General features: G+C 36.9%; 1 protein-coding gene across 1 annotated transcript in view; it reads left to right on the top strand.

The window, feature by feature from the left end:
* The window catches only part of GRM8 (glutamate metabotropic receptor 8), a 676,955-nt gene that overhangs the window by 304,136 nt on the left and 352,922 nt on the right, over positions 1-19,897 (top strand). The window contains exons 3-5 of the mRNA XM_006910553.1: positions 5,690-5,825; positions 6,292-6,446; positions 7,505-7,642. Coding sequence (XP_006910615.1) covers positions 5,690-5,825; positions 6,292-6,446; positions 7,505-7,642 — 429 coding nt within the window. The remainder of the gene's footprint in view (positions 1-5,689; positions 5,826-6,291; positions 6,447-7,504; positions 7,643-19,897) is intronic.

Genomic DNA, 19,897 nt, shown 5'->3' on the forward strand with positions numbered 1-19,897 from the left:
TCCGCCGTTTGCCGCGGCCGTCGGAGGCCGGCGAGGTTGCTCCTATTTTCGAAATGGCTTAAATTAAAAAGTAACATAAAATGGGTCCACAGAGAAACACGTTGAGCCGGAAGCAGTTAGGAAATGATGCAGAGGTGGGTATACCATGTTTATTTTAATACATCTCATTCGTTCGCATTCTGCTAGGAAGAATATTGTCTCACTGTCCTGTTAAAACAGCCTGGTGTTATTGGAGTCCATTTCAATGGCAACTTCCTCTGAATTACCATGGTCCAAAATTTTTTTTTTTAACATCTTTTATGCCATTTATTTAAAAATGCATATTTATATGCATCTTTTGTTTCCCTACTTGACTTAGGGGAGTTTGAAGACAGGACTGTCTCATGACTATTTCTCTATACCAGCAATATCTATTATAGGTCTTGCATTTTTTTAAAACAAATATTTGTTGAAGTCTCTGTGTATCAAGCAGTGATAGGTGTCGGGGGTATAGTGGTAAATGTAAAAGACAAGGTTCAATAGTCATGGAGCTTATAGACTAGGGTAAAAAAATAACAAAATTTAAAAAATATAATTATTTTGGTTGCTGCAGTACAAAGATCAAGGGAAAGAAGACTGGAGACTTCAGGAAAGTCTTCCTGAGGACGTGCATTTACAGGGCAATTGGGAAGTTTTTTTCGTTTTTGTTTTTATTTTTGTTTTTTTAATAGGAAACTATTTTTTAGGCATTAAAACTAGTCACAAAATTAAGGTATAATTAATTTAATTAAATTTTTTTTTTATTGAGAGCAGATTGGTTATATAATGAAGAAGTTTAAGTAAGTTCTATAATCTACATGAATTCTAAGTACCTTAGTAAATTTCTTAATATCCAATAGAAGTGCTATATTTATGTAGCTATCAATTAGATTTGTAAGGGGTGACCTGCTGGATTTTAAAAATGAGTCTTTAAATTTACTTTATCTTATTCATCAATTATTTGTATCCACTAATCCATTAAGCAACAGGTATAGCCAATTATGATGTGCAAGATGATGGCGAAGTCTAGACCTGGAGTGAGACAGATCGTCTTTGAACCTGGGTTCCAGACTTTTACTAGCTCTTGATACCCCTGTTTCTCAGTTTCCACATCAGAACTTGGGTGATAAGAGAGAGCTCCCATTAGGACTAGTGAGAGATTATGGAGTGAATGAGATGGGGAAGGAATGATCATGTGTGTTGTAGAGTGTACCTAGACTTAAAACGTTCAGTTGCACAAATCATCTTTTAATTATCATTAAATAATCAAAAGGAAGAAATTTACATAGGCAAGGAAATCAGGAAATTCTAGAAAGCAGCCAATTATAAATTCCTCCATACAACGTTCTTTTCCTAAGTGCTAAGCTTTAAAATATTTCTTGTAGAACTGAGCACACCTGCAGAATGGGAAAGTTAGTTTCCCTGGAATTGTACACAATCAGTTCTCTTTCAGAGACAGATATGGAAAAATGAGTGCAATGGACACATTCTCGGATGGAGGGCAACTCATCTCCCTCCTACCTACCCCAGAAGTCTAAATCAAGTCAGAGAGTGTCTTTAAAAATTAGAACAATAGATAGTGACTATTCTAAGAAAACATATCTTTGATTAAATTTGAATGTTTGACTAAATTACATGGGTATTTTAACCAAATTCTAACAGTATATAATGATTTCTTCTTATGAAGTCATAGGACTGTTTGTGGGGATGATATTGTTTATTACTGCACTTTACTATTTCTTATGCTGTCATCTTTCACCATTAGATAATTTTATGTCCTCATCTGGCTTTTCTTATGTGTACATCTTATCATTCAATTATATTATAAGACCACTGAGGACAGGTGACCTTTGGATGTCTAGTTCCTGAAGCATAGTAGACCATGAGTGCTTATGAAAGGGTTAACTGTTCTTTGACAGCTGTGAATATAGAAAGTATGAATGAGTTTTAGGGCTATTAAAAGAATCCTAATGTTCTAACTCCCATCACTTGAGAAGCTATACAATCCATGATTTAATAAAATATCCATAAGGCATCAAACAACAAAATGCCATGTGGAGCAAGTTCTCCATAAGTATTTGTTCAGCTGAAGTAAATTAATTGTGCAGTCCTTCTTTCCTGGAAAATGCAAATTGGCTAGGCTGACAAATATTAGGTGAGGTGGAGGAAAAAAAAATATTAAATGGATTTAGACTATGTAAAAATCCAACCTGTTTTTTACAAACAAAAATGTTCAATAGATCCTGAAAGAATGAATAAACTCATTCATCAATTAATTCAGACTAAAGCCTATGTCTGGATTGCCTGTTTGCCTCATCTGAAATAGTCATAATGAAAATTTCCAGACTAATTTCTTCAGGCTATGGAGTCAATAGTAATCTCAGAATGATACTTAGGATATGGCATGTCTTTAATGGGGTGCTTAAGTAATCACAGCAATTTAATTAAAAGGCAGTCATCTTTTGAAACAGCTATTGTTCCCTAGAGAATGTTGAAGTTTTGGTCTTACATTTCTACAGTTACCTATTGCTTTTAGTCACCACAATTTTTGTCTATTTGCTTGATTTTTAAAGGCATTATGCATAGTTTTCAACTTACTACTAGGCTGTATCCCAAAAGTTTCCTCCTCAAAATATGTGACCATTTCTTTCCAGTCTCATTCACTGGCCACCTCTCCAAAGCTAGTGGTTTTCCAAACTCCACCATTTATCTTTTCCTGTTGTTGATTTAAATATTCCCTCTGAGTGATCTCTTCACTCCCAACACTTTAACTACCTACTGTGTCAGCACCTGACGAAATTGTAATTACATTTCCCTTCTCCCTCCAGACTCACCTTTTCATGTTTGATGTTCATGTTTCATGTTTGATGTCCCATGAGTACTTCAAAGACAACCTTTTCAGAATCAGAATCATACTTTTCTCCTCCATATACCTCCTCACCCTCCTGTATTCTCTACTTGCTTATTGGTGGCATCACATAAACTAGTCACAAAAGCCAAAACTTTAGAGTCATGCTTAGTTTCTCACTACTTCTTACTTAGATCAAATCAGTACACCCTAAATAGAAACAATTTTTATTTGCCAGTCATACTTCAATAAGGCTGGAAAAAAATACTACTAAGCCCCACCGATTCCAACTCAGAAATTCTAACAGCATCACGTGCTCCTCCTCAGCACCAGTAACGTTGTAATTTCCCAGGGCCTGTTCCCAGGGCCTGTCCCCGTAATCTCTTAACTGGGATCATTGTCTCCTGTTCTTTCTTTCAAGATCACCTTCTACATCAGCAGTCCTCATCTGTTTTTCTTCTGTAAAATGCAGTGTTCATAGATAAGACATATTCCTATGGGCAATATTTAATGAGGAACTTAAGCATTGTAATTATTCACAGTCTTCCATAGGCCCTGCATAGCCATGCATGATCTGGCCCCCGTCCGCCTCTCATCTTTGACTCACATTTCTCTCCCCATCATTCATTGACTCCGCTGGCTCTTCCCTACCCTTTTCCATGTTCACCTCTCCCATTCTCTCTTCTTTCTGACCTCAACTAAGTGGTACCACTTTAGAGAGGCTTTTCTTGAACACTCCTCAATCTAAATTAAATTCCCTTGCTCTTTCTCATAGGACTTGCCAGAAATTATAATTACATACTTTTTTTTTTTTTTTGCATTAAGCCTGGTTCACCCACATTTCTAAAATCTGTGAAGTCAGAGACTATGTCTATTTTATTCATCGTTGTATCCCACTGCCCCCACACAGAATCTGGCAGATAGTGGGCACTCCATATATATTTACTGAAGGAATGAATCAATTATCTCAATTATTAATGGCATATTAGTAAGCCAGCTAACTACAGGCTCAGTCTATGGATTATGGGCAATTTCCACCCCCGAAGAGCATATCATAAGGTTAGTAAGAGTACTGCTGTTGCAGGGGTAATTTTGACTGTGCTCTAACTTAAAGAAAAATAAACCTCCAGGACTCTAGTACTGTTAATCATATGTCTGATCATGATACACTGTATACCCATTGTCTGGCTAGTAGATATTTCTTCTTCATTTGGTTCCCTGAGATTTCTTCCTAAAGCCTAAAAGCTCATCCTGTAATTCTCCTGTATATAAACTTTCAGTGGGTTCTCATTGTTTTCGAGATAAAGTCCAAATTATTTGGCTTGCCTAACAGAGTCATTCTCAAGCTGGGCCTGGCCATTCTTTCCAACTTCAACCCCAGCCAGTCTCTATCATAGGCCATGATCAAGCAAAGTTCTTTCATTCTATGACCTCTTTTAGAAATGTTCCACTTTTGTCTCTATATGACTGTGTATTTGCCCTTTAAAATCCATCTCAAGAGTTTTAGTTACACCTTCCTTACTGCTCCCATTGTATGGTTCATTCTCTGAATTCTAAAATGTATTACATATTCCATGATAATTTGTTGGAATGCCTATCTTCTAAACTGGATGCATTAGACTGTGCATTCCTAGTGTCCAGCCCAATGCATAGCATACAGTGGCACCCAATAACTTTTGGGTGACTGAATGCTAATTGTTTGGAAGTAAAAATGCTTTTGCCTGCTGAAGCAATGGTATAAATAGTGATTTAATTCTCGACTGACTCAAAAAGCCTGTTTAAACCATAATAGAATTGAAATATATTGCTAATATTGCTTTTTTCCCCTCTAGTATTAGCATGTGTTATTTCTCTGCTTTATTGCAACTAAGAAACCTTTTTCTTCTTCCTGTAGCCCAGCCCGGTGGCAGAGATCTTGTCTAAACTTTTCTCTTTGGTCTCTCATTGCCTTAGAAGGAAAGGCCAAAAGAAGAGTTTTCTTTTTTCTTTTCTTTTCTTTCTTTTTTTTTTTTGCTGTGATAGTGGGATGGGATTTCTGCCATTTTCTTTCTTTTTACTTTTTTTTTTTAAACGCCAACAGCACCTGGTCTTCCTAGGTGGTCTTCCATCCAAGTACTAACCAGCTAAGCTAACTAGCTTAGCTTCCGAGATCAGACAAGATTGGGCATGTTCGGGGTGGCATGGCCATAGACGGATTTCTGCCATTTTGATTTTCATGGTGGAGACATCTGTCAACTGAGGGTTTGTATCATTGATACTTGCCTCTGTCTCAAATAGTCTTGAAGACTACGTGTCTCAAAACATGTCATTATGCTAATGCTGTAATACAATGAGCCGTAAGATAAAATTAACTTTAAAAGAGTTCTACTAATAGATAAAGTAGCAAAAAGAACTTCCTACTTATAGGTACTCTCACATGTAAGACTTACTCATGCTTTTTATTAATCCAAGCTCTTGTCCTTTGACTTATGTTAAGTGAATCAAAACAGCCCTTCTTCCTTGACTCCTTGACTCTTGTCACAAATTTTGTACATTTTGGTTTTCTTAATGACATACACAAAAATAATGTTTAAACTTGGGGGAAAAAAAAAACCTTGATGTATGATTAAGTAATTGATGTAATTTACTTGATACATATCTTATAATGTAAACAAACATGATTGCTTTTAATAGGTGAGAATGACAGATGTTTTGAGAAATAATATTCTGTACAGAATCATGTGTTTTTATAAAGTACCTGACCTCATTAAGTTTGTTAATTACATAAATGCCCTTTCTGAATCCCTTTTCTTTCTTCTTTTTTTCTTATTCTTTTTTAAATAGGTAGTGTTTGCATTGCTCAATCACAGAAAATCCCACGTGAACCACGACCTGGAGAATTTGAAAAAATTATCAAACGCCTGCTAGAAACACCTAATGCTCGGGCAGTGATTATGTTTGCCAATGAAGATGACATCAGGTGCTGATTACTTTTCTTCCTTATGTAGGATTTGTTTGTGGTCCACATCTTTTTTCTAATATATTTCATGTTCGGTGTAAAATCTTGTGAAATTTCACAGAAATTGCAACATTTTTATGCAATTACAGATTGCCTTCTGCTGCACGGAGACACAACAGCCTTCTAGTTCTTGAGTCTGAAATGTCTATAGTGTAAAACCTGGGGACTGAAAGAAATGAGACAAATAAGGATAATAGACAGAATGAAGTGAAGGAAGTTAAGGATAAGGCTAATTAACAGGTGCTGGAGTTAAAGTCTGCAATATATTTCCTTTAGGAAATGACAGACTCAGGCAGTTAGAATGATTGACTAATTGTTTAACGGTGACCTACTGATTATATACAATTTGATAGAGCTGTCTTGTAACATTCATAAGTGTAGCGTTTCTTGATAAATATGGTATATTTTATATCTTTTATTCCTATAGGAGGATATTAGAAGCAGCAAAAAAATTAAACCAAAGTGGGCATTTTCTCTGGATTGGCTCAGATAGTTGGGGATCCAAAATAGCACCAGTTTATCAGCAGGAGGAGATTGCTGAAGGGGCTGTGACGATTTTGCCCAAAAGAACATCAATTGATGGTAAGGACGCATCGTAGAGAATTTGTTTCACTTCAGTTAAATCACAACTCAAAAGCAAAACCAGAGTATCAGCGTTTGATGAAATGCATCCATTATTGATAACTCAGGATAGAATTTTTAGCTCTGATGGCAGAATTGCCAAGACAGTAGCTATTTAACTCAGAATGTACATATTTTATCAAGAGTACCTATTAGACTTTTTTAAGAAAGGAAATTACAGTTGACCTTAGATATTTCCATGATATTAGCCACTTCCATGATGGTGCCCTCTAAACTTGTGTCTTTCCCTGGGCATATATGATGGTTACAGCATGGTTGGAGTGAGAGTGCTTGCTTTATAGAAAATGGAGACATGGTGCTGGACTGACCCTGTGGGTAAAGTAAATGCAACAGCAAAGTTGTGGAGCATCCCTGAAAGGCAGTCTGTCTCCCGAATATCTTTGCCGATGGTCTTGACAGTGATTGAAATTCCTACCTTTCCCATTATCCTTTCGAGTAAGGCATTATTTCCAGGTGGTCTCCCTTCAGTGAGGTCGTTACCTGAGCAGGCTGACACTTTAGCCCATTACCCATGACTCTAGAAGATTACGTTAGTACTGATTAGTTAATTGAATTAGCTAAAAATGGGACATATAGGACAGATAAATTTTGAGGTGGGTAGGAGCATAGAAGCCTGGAACGTTAACCCCTGTAGGAGAGAGATAGAGAAGAATGAGAAAAGTCTGAGTTGGTTCTGAATATTCAGCTTCCACGGGAGATGTAGAGGAGAGGAAGAGATCATGATGATGACATCAACTACAGGCTTTTCTGTTATGCTTATCCCTAGAGCCAGGTGCCTGAATGGTGAATGGTGAGGATGGAGGTATTGTCCAGTGATGCTCCTTAGCTTTTGCTGTAGGGAAGCTTTTGGCTGTCCCCCATTTGTGTGTGTGTGTGTGTGTGTGTGTACATTCCATGCTGTGATTGCAATATAACATAATACCTATTCAAAACCTCTGATAGTATTTGGTTTTGATTTTGAAAGAATATTAAAACCATGTCTTTCTTTTTTAAAATAGGGTTTGATCGATACTTTCGAAGCCGAACTCTTGCCAATAATCGAAGAAATGTGTGGTTTGCAGAATTTTGGGAGGAGAATTTTGGATGCAAATTAGGATCACATGGAAAAAGAAACAGTCATATAAAGAAATGCACAGGTAGCTACTTAAACGTTTTCCCTGGTGCTTTGTTTTATCACTACCTGAGAAATGAAGTTTTTCTATATGGATAATGATGAGCGCATTTTCTATTTTCTTGTGTCTCTCATTCTAGTTTCTCAGCAGGGCTGAGCATACGCTGATCGTTCAACAAACTTAGGTGTACTCCTTGACTGCTTCTTAGAGTCAACCACAAGTATTTATTGGGCAGGTGCCATGTGACTGACACTGGGGTATTTCAGTCCTATTGAAAAAAATACATCGGTCTTCTACTTTGGGCAAAGCACTTTATTAGGGTTGGTGAGATATGGACAAATAAGCAAGACGTGATATTGCTCTCCAGGAGCTTAAAATGTAGTGAAGATGATGGATCGTAACAAGTTGCTATAAGACAGTGTTTTTTAAAAAACTATTTCCATTCATGTCCCCTATAATACTATTATTCCCTCATCTTCCACAGCATTAGCAGCTATGATTTTTTTTGTAATTTGTTTTCTATATCTTATGCTTAAAATAATAGTGATATTAAATGTTCATATTTTGAATGTAAGAATGCAACATTTTTTATTTGTAGATAACATGATCGTATATATAGAAAAATCTATGGAATTTAAAAAATTGGAACTAATTAGTAAACTTAACAAAGTTACAGATATAAGGCCAATATATATATATATATCTTTCTTAAATCCATTATATATTTGTGGCATTATATATTAAAAACAAATGTGTGAAAGATGAAATTTAATACTATGATTAAAAAATATATGACAAAACATTAAGGATAATTTTAACAAAGATGTATAAATCCTCTACACTGAATACTATAAATCTTGAATGAGTATTTTATAATCATACATCCCTCCCTTTTCTACCCCCTCACTCCCATGTTTTTATATATCTTTCTTTCCCTTTATTCACTTCCCTTAGAAATAGTCATTCAAATAAAAGATATAATATGACAAATGCTAGAGTAGACATATAAGCAGAGTGAGGATGGGGGTGTAAAATTGATGCCATATGTGTGCCAGACACCATTCCAGGAGCTGGGGTGAGGAAGGGAGACTGTGTTCACAGAGCTTACATTCAAGCGTGAAGACACAGACACTAAGTAAACATATAAATGAACAGAGACTTCCAGATGCTGAGACATGCTTATAGGAAATACAGCAGAGTAAATGTGAAAGGGTGACCAGGTGGACTTGGCAGGGAGGGTGGCAATTACATTGCATGGTCAGAGAATGCTTCACCAAGGAGATGGCAGTTGGAGATGAGACCTATATGGCAAGAAGCTGTCAGCCATGTGAAGATATAAGGTTGGTCCATTCCAGGATCTAGGGCAAATCTCTTTTGTCCAATGTACAGAAAAAAGTTCAGGGAGTCTAGAGTGGGTGAGACTGAGGTAAGTGAGTGAGAGGGAGAGTGAGGGCAAATGGGGCTAAAGAGATCGGCTGAGATCAGGTCATGCAAATCTTGAAGTTCCTTTTAGAAGCTCCAGAGCTGAGGAGTTTGGGCTTTATCCTACGTATAGGGTAGAACAACTTGAGGTTTTTTATACAAGGCATTACTCAGAAGCCTGTTTCAAGAAGATTCCTTTGGCTGAAGTGTAAGGATTGGTGATCAGGGGAGAGAAAGGAAAAGGGTCAGTTAGGGCTTGTCCCGTAGTTCTGGTGATGGACAGTCTCAAATAAGGACATGTGAGTTAGGGGCAGATCACAGAGGACAGAAGTCTAGTAGGTACTATTTACATTAACTGGTGAGTGATGAACGCTGGGGATAGAAGTAAGAGATGGAGTTCTGAATATTAAATCTCTACCAGCTAGGTCTAAAAAATGTACCTAACACAGAAGACCGAAGAAACGATAGGGTTGGAGGGACTAACGTGAATTTAGTTTTGAGCTAGCCCCATGAACTGCCCAGCAGGTGGCAGCATAAGGTCTGGGACCCCACTAAGTGTTCGGCACTAAAAATACAGATTAGGGAGTGGCAGGTAGAGACCTGGAAGTTAAAGACGGGGCCAGAGATGCAATTGCCACAGGAGATTGAGCAGAGATGAGGGAGGACGCTTGAAGATTCTAGGGGGGAGGGGGGGCAGGAAAGGAAACTGAGCACGTTGAGTTTGGAACCTAGTTGAACTGGGAGCCAAAGCCTTCTCCAATGTCTCCAGGAGAGAAGATGGGGTGCAAGCAGTGTCAGGGTTGCAGATGAGATGGCTGAGGCATGGAAGAGTGATAGAAAGACAAGTTGTGAGACAGAACTGGAATAGAAGTGGAGAAAATGGTTTTTCAAGAAGTTTGGCAGAAAAAGAAAGTAGATATAGTAGGAGAACTTGAGGAAGAAGCAGGGGTGCAGAAATTTTCTTTAGGATAGGGCACATTTTAGCATGTTTTCAAATAAACCTAGTATTCAGAAGGAATACTAGAGAAAAGAAATTAGATATGGAGTAGGATCTTGACAGAAACTTTAGGGAGAAGCATGAAGAGGAAAGTATTATCTTTAAATAATGTGATTCTGTTGAGAAAAAAAAAGATACAGGCAAACACATACATAAACAGAGGGGGGAAATCCTATAATTAAATGCTAAATTTAGACGTAGATATTAAGGGAGTTCAGAAAATGTGTGACTGTAACTTCAAGATGTAAAATTCAAAGCTTCATAGAGAAAGGGAATCTTGATAACAAGAAAGATTTGAGAAAGAGCATCCAAGATGAGGGAACAGGCGGGTCAGCAGAGCAAAGACATAGAGAAGGACATGGCATAAAGTGTGTGAAGAACAGCGAAGAGGCCCGGCTTACTGGGGAGGAGGGTGCACATTAAGGAATACTGGGAAATAAAGAGGGGCCAGTTTATAGGATTTGAAAGGACAATTTACACATAGAGTACCTTCTGTGTTTTACTTTCCAGTATATTTTACACTGTACTTAATTCTGAATTCCTAATTCTGAATTTGATTGTCTACACGTTTATATCCTATTGTTGTTTAGATCATATTAATGAAACTCTACCAGTTAAAGAAATGGGTGGGCACAGTTTTTTTTAATGTATGTTATATATAATAAAACTGGCAGGAAATTAGTTATTAACTAATCACGTGACTTTTTAACAGTTTTCAGACTGTTAAAACAGACCGTTTCTCTAAATTTGTTTTTTCCAAAAATGTTGATGTATGTATAGATGTCCCTTTAGCATCTGAAGATGGTGTGTATTGGATGCTTATTTCAGTTATAAATACTGAACTGGGTAGAATCCTGATGTGGCGCCATGTCGGCTTTAGATTCCTCTGATTTTTTGGGTGTTACTAAAATTGTAACAATCTGTCCAATTAGAGAGAGCTATTTCTAGCTCAAGGAAAATGGTGTTTACTTCAAGTGCTAGGGCAAGCGTACCCTTAGGGAACAGGGTCAGTAAACAGATTTTCATGCAAATTCCCTTGTGGGTGATACTGAAATAACTTGTCTCTGGGTAGAAAATAAATAAATATTACAACATCCTAACTTAATTTTTGTTAAAAAAAACAGTAACACATGAACATTTCCAGATTGTGAGAGAAGATACTCGTGCCCCAAATGACGATCAACACTCAGTTTTCATCTCTGTTTTTGGGGAAGAGAGAAGATGGTCTAGTATGTTAATGGTCAAATGTACTTAAGAAGAAAAATCTACGGGATATTCATGGATAGGAGTGTCTGGGGTGTGAAAATTATTTACATTTCCAATTGTCCAATTCCATCTAATTCAGAAATGAGTGCATATTGATGTGCAAGTTTCAAAATTTAGCCTTATAAGGTTTACATTTTAACCATCCACAATGAGTCAAAAAGGTGAGGACTCTGTGAAACTAAGATATCTACAAGGTCCTTTTTGCTGCATTTAGAGCATCATTTGTGAGTTATGTTTTCTGTAAAATTTTACCTTGAGCAATGATAATCTGTGAATGTAATTATTTGCTTCCATTGAGGGTAATACTGGCAATGTATTTACATGGATAAGAGAGCGCTTCTCAGCAGGGAGAGCTTCTGTCATATCAATTTTCAGGAGCTAGAATGTCTTCAAGCAGTGAGGAACATCCTTTTCCTAAAATTAACTCAGCACAGTTTTCTGAGATGATTTTCCCTCCTAGAATCTCAGGAAAGCTTTCAAAAAGATGTGATATTACTGTTAACTTTGATATGCTGGCCAAATTCCAAAGTGAAATAATTCCTACCATCCACTTAGCTATTTATGTAGTTATTATTGCTTCTGAGAGCTGCTGAGTTCTGAAAGCTACTACTACTTAATCCTACTTAAAATTCCCTTTGTCTTCTCAAGAAGAAAAAAGGATTCTTTTAGACTTGTTATCAGTGGTGATGGGTGTTATTTTATAGACATTTATCTGACCTCTCTTTTTTTCCTTCCTTTGTTCTACTCTCAGACTTAATGCCTTTGCACTCCTCACAACAGACACCCGCACCCTCCCTCAGGAGCTTCATCTCTGTCTGTACGTTTTTCACACACCTATTTCCCCACTCAGGCCTCTGCCTCAACTCCTCTTCCACTGTTCCCTTTCACCTCATTTTTTCTGTTTTTCATCTGTTCTCTGATCAGTTCCTTACCCAACATTGTTTTGTTCAGCAAGGCTGTCACTACTAGCAGTGGGGGGAGTTTCTTTTGAGGTCTCACTTAATATTTTTAATGACCGTCTTTCTGATTTGTTGTCTTTTAGCGAGGCCTGATAGTGAATATTGCAGAGACCTGAGTATGTGCAGTTGAGCTCATCAAGGACAGGCTCCCTCTTGGTCACCTTGTGCTGTGGCTTTTATTTCTCCATCAGGAATTGTGACTAGCTCTGCCCTTATTAAACAACATCACTTGACCAATCCTATAAATCCAGTTGGTTCTATATAGCATTTTAAAACCTTCGTTTTGCTCCATCCGTCCGTCCGTCCGTCCGTCCGTCCATCCATCCATCCATCCATCCATCCATCCATCCATTTCATCTTTCATTCACTTGTTTATTCATTTTTGGATAGCCTGCCTTGTGCCGGACACTGTGCTACAAATATAGAGACAAAGAATAGACCATCCTTGCCCTCACATTCCTCACATAGACATATACACTGTCTTACTGAATTTGAAGTACTTTCCTTGTCTGTTGGAGTTTAATCCTCAGCCAGGCGGTTGGGGCATTGCCGCTTAGCCTGTATGTGCCTGACACTCAGATGCTAAATGGTGGTGAGCAGATGCTACTTGAAATGGCCTATTGATTCTTATTTATGATGATAGAAATAATGGTAATGGAAAAAGCAATGCACAGATATGTTTCTTCTCACAAACAAGCAATTTTGTCACTGAACCAAATAGCAGGCTCAATAATTAGCTCCCTGAAAAGCTTGTCAATTTATTTTCTAAAGCCAGAGGAACTAGGTAACTTTTCAGGTTTAACTACCCCTTAACAGTCTTCCACCTGCTTTGAGAACTGTGAAAAGTGAAAGTTTTCACCCATTCACCCAGGACTCATGGAGACCATTTGAGTGAATTGGAGAGTTAGGGAGCGGGGTGGATTTACAGAATTTAATTTGGTGGTCTAGAATGAAAGGAAACTAAGATAACTTTCCTTGTGTTAAAATGTATTCTGTCATCCCCATTTGCCTCTTGCCTAGAGTGAAACTCTGTTGGGGACAATCTCTTTACATTAGCACCATGAGGTGGCCATTAGCCCACATGCTTCTGTTCTTAGTGAGTAAAGTAGCAGAAACCCCAGAATGACTTATTCATGCCACATCTGAGATTCCATACTGATTTCAATAGATGCATGTGCAATGACAAAACAGGCATTGATTTCAGACATATAAAATTTCAACATTTTGGAGACAGGATGTAAAATTAAGACCACCTTTTCATTTTCTTGATGAAGAAAATAGATCTCAGAGAAATGAAGTGAATTGCTGAAAAATCATAGTCTCAGAGCTGTATCTAGAATCCTGATCTGTTTTATTTGAATTTGTCCTTGACATTTATATCCTCAATTTATTTTATTATTTACTTATGATCAAGTTTTTACCATATAGTTGAAAAGCATTTTTTCTCTTTATGATATTTTATGTGTGACAGCAATGCATTATGGAATTTTAAAATCACTAGCTATAAAGTAAAATAAAAATAATATATTGGTTGTTACCTAATCCTATAGAAAACAGTAAATATTTTAATATTCTTCATATTGATTTTCAGTGATATATGTACTATTTGCAAGTGGGTCTTGAATAGAATAAACTTTTTAATCCAGTTTCCCTACCCCCTGCCATTAATAAAAAAGTAGACCTAAGATTATGTTAAAAAAATAGGAGAAACTATCAATTGTAAGCTTCTATAACTCTAAGACCAGTGACACTGAATTATTGCTCTTCACTTTGCTAAGTTACAGGTAGTTTGCTCATTTATTCATTCCTTTATAGAAAAAAAAAAATAGGAGAAACTATCAATTGTAAGCTTCTATAACTCTAAGACCAGTGACACTGAATTATTGCTCTTCACTTTGCTAAGTTATACGGGTATTGCTCATTTATTCATTCCTTTATAGAAAAAAAAAATCATCTATTTTAAAGCAATGTGAGAAGCACTATAATGTATTGTAGCACTTTGAGAACTTTAGTGTGCATACAAATCACCTGAGCACCTGGTTAAAATGTAAATTTTGATTTCATAGTTCTGAGGTGAGGCACTCTGCATTTCCCACAGTCCCAGGTGATACGGATGTCGATGGGCTCTGGGCCTCACTTTGAGTAACAGTGGGTATTAGAGTTAGTTTATAGAGATAGCAACAGCATCTGATGTTTAATTAGCAGAATACATATTCAGCTGTGCTACAGATTACTGATAAACCCAAGGTGTCCTACACAAGATCATCTAAATAAGACTTTACCTTTGTCAGATGCAAACATTTATGATCAAAAGCCTGTGTTTATATACAATCTTCAAAAAGTATTTAGATCAGTAAAGTGTAAAGATACGGTAGAGTGTGTGCACGTGTGTGTGTGTGTGTGTGCGCGCCTGTCTCTTCATTAGGAAATTTGGAAGTGGGAAGCTTAATTACTGAATTTATAGAAATGTACACAGATACACCTGTATCTCCAAAATCTGCAAAGTAGATAGCAAAGTTTGTCATGTAAGGATCCAAAAATACTCTAAAAACTTAAAAAAACTGCACTGTCTGTCAGAAGCACACATAGAGTAAAGGAATTGCAAAGGTCCATAGAGACCCTTTTGCTCAATTCTTTCATTTTGCAGAAAAGAAAATTAAGGTCCATTTGGCTTAAGTGAGTTGTCTAAAACCATATAGCTACCTGACGGTGATGGTAGGACCGAAATCTGATTTGACACTTGATTCTTTTCTCAATCTTTTCCTGCTCTGAAGGCCTTTCCCAGCAAGGAACTGAGTCACACTGACCCATTTATTCATTTATTCCACTATTTTTTCCTGGTCTAGTGGCCTGCATGTTTTTCCAACAGCCATTTAAGGTCATGTATTCCCTCTTTGTGAAGCTTACTGATTACTAACGGGGTCAGATGCTCTTGGTCTGAGAAGTAAGCAGTATTCCTGATGGTTGTGGAAGCAGAAGGAAGTACTCTCTGATTAGAATGAACTTCAAGAGTATATAAAGTCTCACATTTTTCAGGCAATAACTTAAAACAGAGGAAACACCCATTCTATAGAACGAAAATGAATTTGGGAGTCTAGGAATCCTTTCCTGCAAAGGGTACAATGGACTCTGGCATTAGCTTGATTGGTTGGGGTTCACATGTGTCTGGACGAACATGATCTCTGGAACGTTACACTGGAGAACTCAGAAATGGAAAAGGGAATATAGGCAATCAACTGAGAGTTATGCATTTTTGAGAACCAGTTATTTGTTATTTGACAATCCACAGTAAGACTTGGGCCAGTAAAGATAAAAGAGGGTGTAGAAAAGTACAGAAGCATGAGAAAAAACTGTCTTTCCCTCGGTGCTTATTAAACTTCAATTTAGGGAGCCAATTTATTAAAACAAAACAAAGAAAGAAAGAATATACAGATGACTCGACATTAGGAAAATGTGATATCCCCACCCCCGCCCCCAAAAGAGCACAAAAAAGTTACATACAAGAGGCTAATTATTTGGATTATGAAAGGAATATGTATTTTCTAAAAGGCTTTTCCTTGGGATTCCTTCAAACCCGTGGGATGTGAGGGAATACATGTCTACTATGATTTGATGAAATAAAACAGATTTACCACTAATTCAGAAACACATCCAAACAAAGAAAACTATCTAGCTGAACAAAGAATTGGATACATTAGGGCGAAGGAGATATAAAATGAAATATCATCAGAGTTTACTGAGGCCGAGTAAACCTCCTGTAGAGTCTTATTTTTTGGTTACTTGTGGCATTTGTTAAAACTCTGTATCTCGCTAAACTTCTTCAGTCCCTCTCCTCAAGGAGTTTATACTTTATGAAAAAGACAATAGAAAAATGAAGAGATTAGTCTGTAAGTTTCTACTAGGTCAGACTTAGAATATGCTTAGCATTATATGTTTGTTAAATTAGTTAATTGGTCAAAAATGATGGCAAAATAGTCCTCTTGCTCTCCATTCTAATCATGTAGATATGATGCATGGGGCCTAATTTGCCATGCATTTGACAAATATTTTAATTGATTGAATGGGATTTTTAAGGAAAGAAGAAACTCAATACAAATGGTTATATTACAAGGGCCTTTACTATAATTTCAGATAAAATTAATTCTGGTAGTTTGTCTGTCTTTAATTTTTGACTACCTGCTAATACAGAGATGACATTATGACTCTAGGAACATATATAGGCCTGTGTCCATCAGTCAAATTCTAATTAGAATATTTGGTTTCCTGATAAGTGCCACGACTCCGTAGTGTTGTATTTTTTTAAAATTACATTTATTTTACTGGGGGGCAAGGGAAAATACTATACATTCATATGACCTCCTGTGAGGTAAAGGAACAATGAAAACTTGGAAAATGTGATAGAAAATATCAGTTAAGAATATGTTCATTCATTCAATTTAAACATGTTTATTGGTTTGTTAGTCTATTGCTGGTTTTCTTTCCCCACAGGAACACAGGGTTCACGAGGGCAGGTACTTCATTTTGTCCTCTGCTACATTCTAGGATGGCATTTGGCACAAATACGCTTCCTTAAGATATTTGTCGAATGAATGAATGAATTCAACTTAGCTTATTTATCGCCTACTTTTGGTCAGGCACTGTCTACTACATGTCAAGGGCATGTTGGTGAACAAAACAGAAATGGTCCCTGCTCTCATGGGGCTTATAGTTTAATCGAGAAGATGAATATCGAGTCACATCCCTACCATGAAATGTTTTATGGTTGGTGTATAGGAGCATGTATCAGGGACACCTAATGTAGTGTAGGGGAGAAGAATGATATCATTTTAGTTGAGAATAAAACATGAGCAGAAAATAGACGAGATGAAGAGGTGACGAGCATGATTATTTCAAACCAAGGGAAGCACGAAGATGTTGACAAGAGAAAGGATAGCAATTTGAAAAACTGAACCACTTCAATATGGCTGTGGTAGAGTTGGGTGGGAGAATAATAAGAGAGAAGGATAGAGACCTAGGGAAAGGACAGACCATGTAAGATTTTATGTGCCTCATGAGGGAGTTGAAATTTGTGTTGAGAGGCAATGAACAGGCACTAAAAGGTTTTAAGCAGATCAGTGACATAATTGGATTTCCATTTTAGTAGGATTATCCCGGCTGTAGCATAACACTGGCAAGGAGTAACACTGAGGAAGAAAGACCCATTCGATATTACAGTAATTCCTCCAGAGATGATAGTATCCCAGGTTACGATGGTTGTGCTGCTTTGGGAATGGAGAAAAGCGGATGGATATGAAAGATATCTAATTAGTTGGTTATATGAATCTGAAGCTTAGAAAAGAGGTTTTTCTGTAGAGACAAAGTTGGGATTCACTAGCCAGTAAATAAGGCTGGGTGAGATAGACCCAGAAAGTATGTGAAGGACAAATTGCAGAGGGCCCGAGTCAGAGTTGAAGAGACTTGACTTTTAGGGAATGTGTTGAAGTAGAGGACTCTGGAATTCCTTTTTTTTTTTTTTTCCCTGGGAATTGTCCTCAATATCCCTGAGTGGATCCGCTAAGGACATATCTGTGATCTACAACCCTAATTCCTTCCTCATTGTCTCTGCAGCTACAACTGATTGGTTTAAGGTTGGGTGCTTGACCCAAGATGGATCATCAGCATCCTTCCAAGGCGTATTTAAAACCAGAACTGAAAGAGAAAAATTGGTCTCTCTTGGGGGTTTTGGGTAAGGCTGTGAGCTGGGAAGCTGGGGAGATTATCAAGTTCTTCACCATGAGAAGAAAGTTGGCCTGGAAAAATGATAATGACGTGTAGACGGAACAGAGCTGACCAATGGAAAGAGTTCTGACTGTGATCAAGACCTTAACTATGCCTTTCCTGTAGGAATGTGAGATAGGTCAAGATGCTTCTAATTAAGTTTTCTCATCCTTAGCTAGCAACCTTGTATTCAGACTAACATAAGATAGTAAGGGAGGATTAGAGGAGATAATATGCATAAAGCTCATTGGCTGCTAAGAGTACCACAGGTACTGTTGCTTACTTATCCAACAGCAAAAATTTTGTTTTAGTGTATAACCCATGTAACCAAGTTAATTCTGATTGGTTTGATGCAACTATGGTGGTCCTATCCTGCTTGCCAGCTTTGGTTGACAGGGTAACTTGTAATACAGTTCTGGTCAAGGAGATAGACGGAAAAGTCTTCTAGGACCCTTCATGGAATGAAAGGTGGGAGTTCTGGTCATTGTTATGTCTGCAATTAGTGGCTGGACCTGCAGCAGGGAAATCATGCTGATGATAGCACAGTAGAAAAGCAGAAGGAATCTCTCTCACTGCCGATATCTTTGAACTTCTTAATTAACCAGCCCTGGAATGCCCTTCCATTCTCGAATATGAAATAATAATAAATCCTCTCATTTTTAAAGTCATTTTACATTGTATTTCCTATTAGTTGTAGCTGACAGCATCCTAATGCAACGTATTATCAATAAGTGGAAATGATTTATTTAACATGACATGAACATGTCTCATTTTAAGAAGATATGAAAAAAATTAAAATTCTAAAATAAATCAGGAGGTTAATATTTGCAATGAAGAGAAATTGTTTATAGTAAATGGATTTACCACAGGTTTCTTAAATAGTCAGTGAATATAAAATGTGATTTGATTTATTAAAATTAAACAGATATACAGCTTTTCAGAAATATTTCACTGAGACATATTTCTGTGTAAGTTGCAGAATTATAAAACACACATATTAGAGAATGCTCTTTAATTTATCAAAATAATTCACCTCTGGGTTCCTTTAAACAATATGTCCTCTAGTCTATGAAAATATTATTTTACGTATGATGGCGGTGTGCTACTTGTTACCCAGACAGACAATCATTTACCTAAGCATTTTTCTTTGCAGTGTAAATGAAACCTGCTGAAACGCTTTCAAGTTTATCAACTAAATTATAAGACCTAAGAGGAACTAGGTGTTTTTATGTTTTCTGTGTCTTGTAAAATCCACAGCCTCATTGGTTAGACACTCAGATACTGCATCTTAGCTGTGTAATCTTGGGCAAGTAAGTTAACCTATAAGAATTCTTGCTAGATTTTTCCTGTCTCTAGATTTTGGTGATGATGATAGTAGTTGTTATTGGTATATTTATCTTTCATAAAGGACATTCAAATTATTCTGGTTCTCTCTTATTTTATTAAAATGCTCTATGACTAAAACATTGAGTTTAAATATGGAGCTTGTATTGTTTTTAGAAATGGGACATACTTTTTTATGCACCTCTCCACTGCGTCCCAACAATGAACTGACTTGGAATGTGGCTGTTAAGAAAAAGTTAGTATTTTGACCAATAGGTGGTGTCATTCCACCCCTGTATTATTCTCCATTAAACCATTGACCCATACAGAACATTTTAGCTGTAGGTTTATTTGCTTACACCACTGTGGTCAAATTATAGATTTTCATTTGGGAAAATTATTACTATCTTTCATTAAGGACATTAAAATGCTGATTTGAATTTCCCTTTGTTCATGGTTTATGAAACACCAAAGCTTTCCCTAGCCTTGGTGTTGGAGGTGGGAATATGCTCTACATCCGTTTCCTACCTGGATTTTTTTTTTTTCATAAAAAAT

Source organism: Pteropus alecto, unplaced genomic scaffold, assembly GCF_000325575.1.
Source record: "Pteropus alecto unplaced genomic scaffold, ASM32557v1 scaffold22, whole genome shotgun sequence".
NCBI lineage: Eukaryota > Metazoa > Chordata > Mammalia > Chiroptera > Pteropodidae > Pteropus > Pteropus alecto.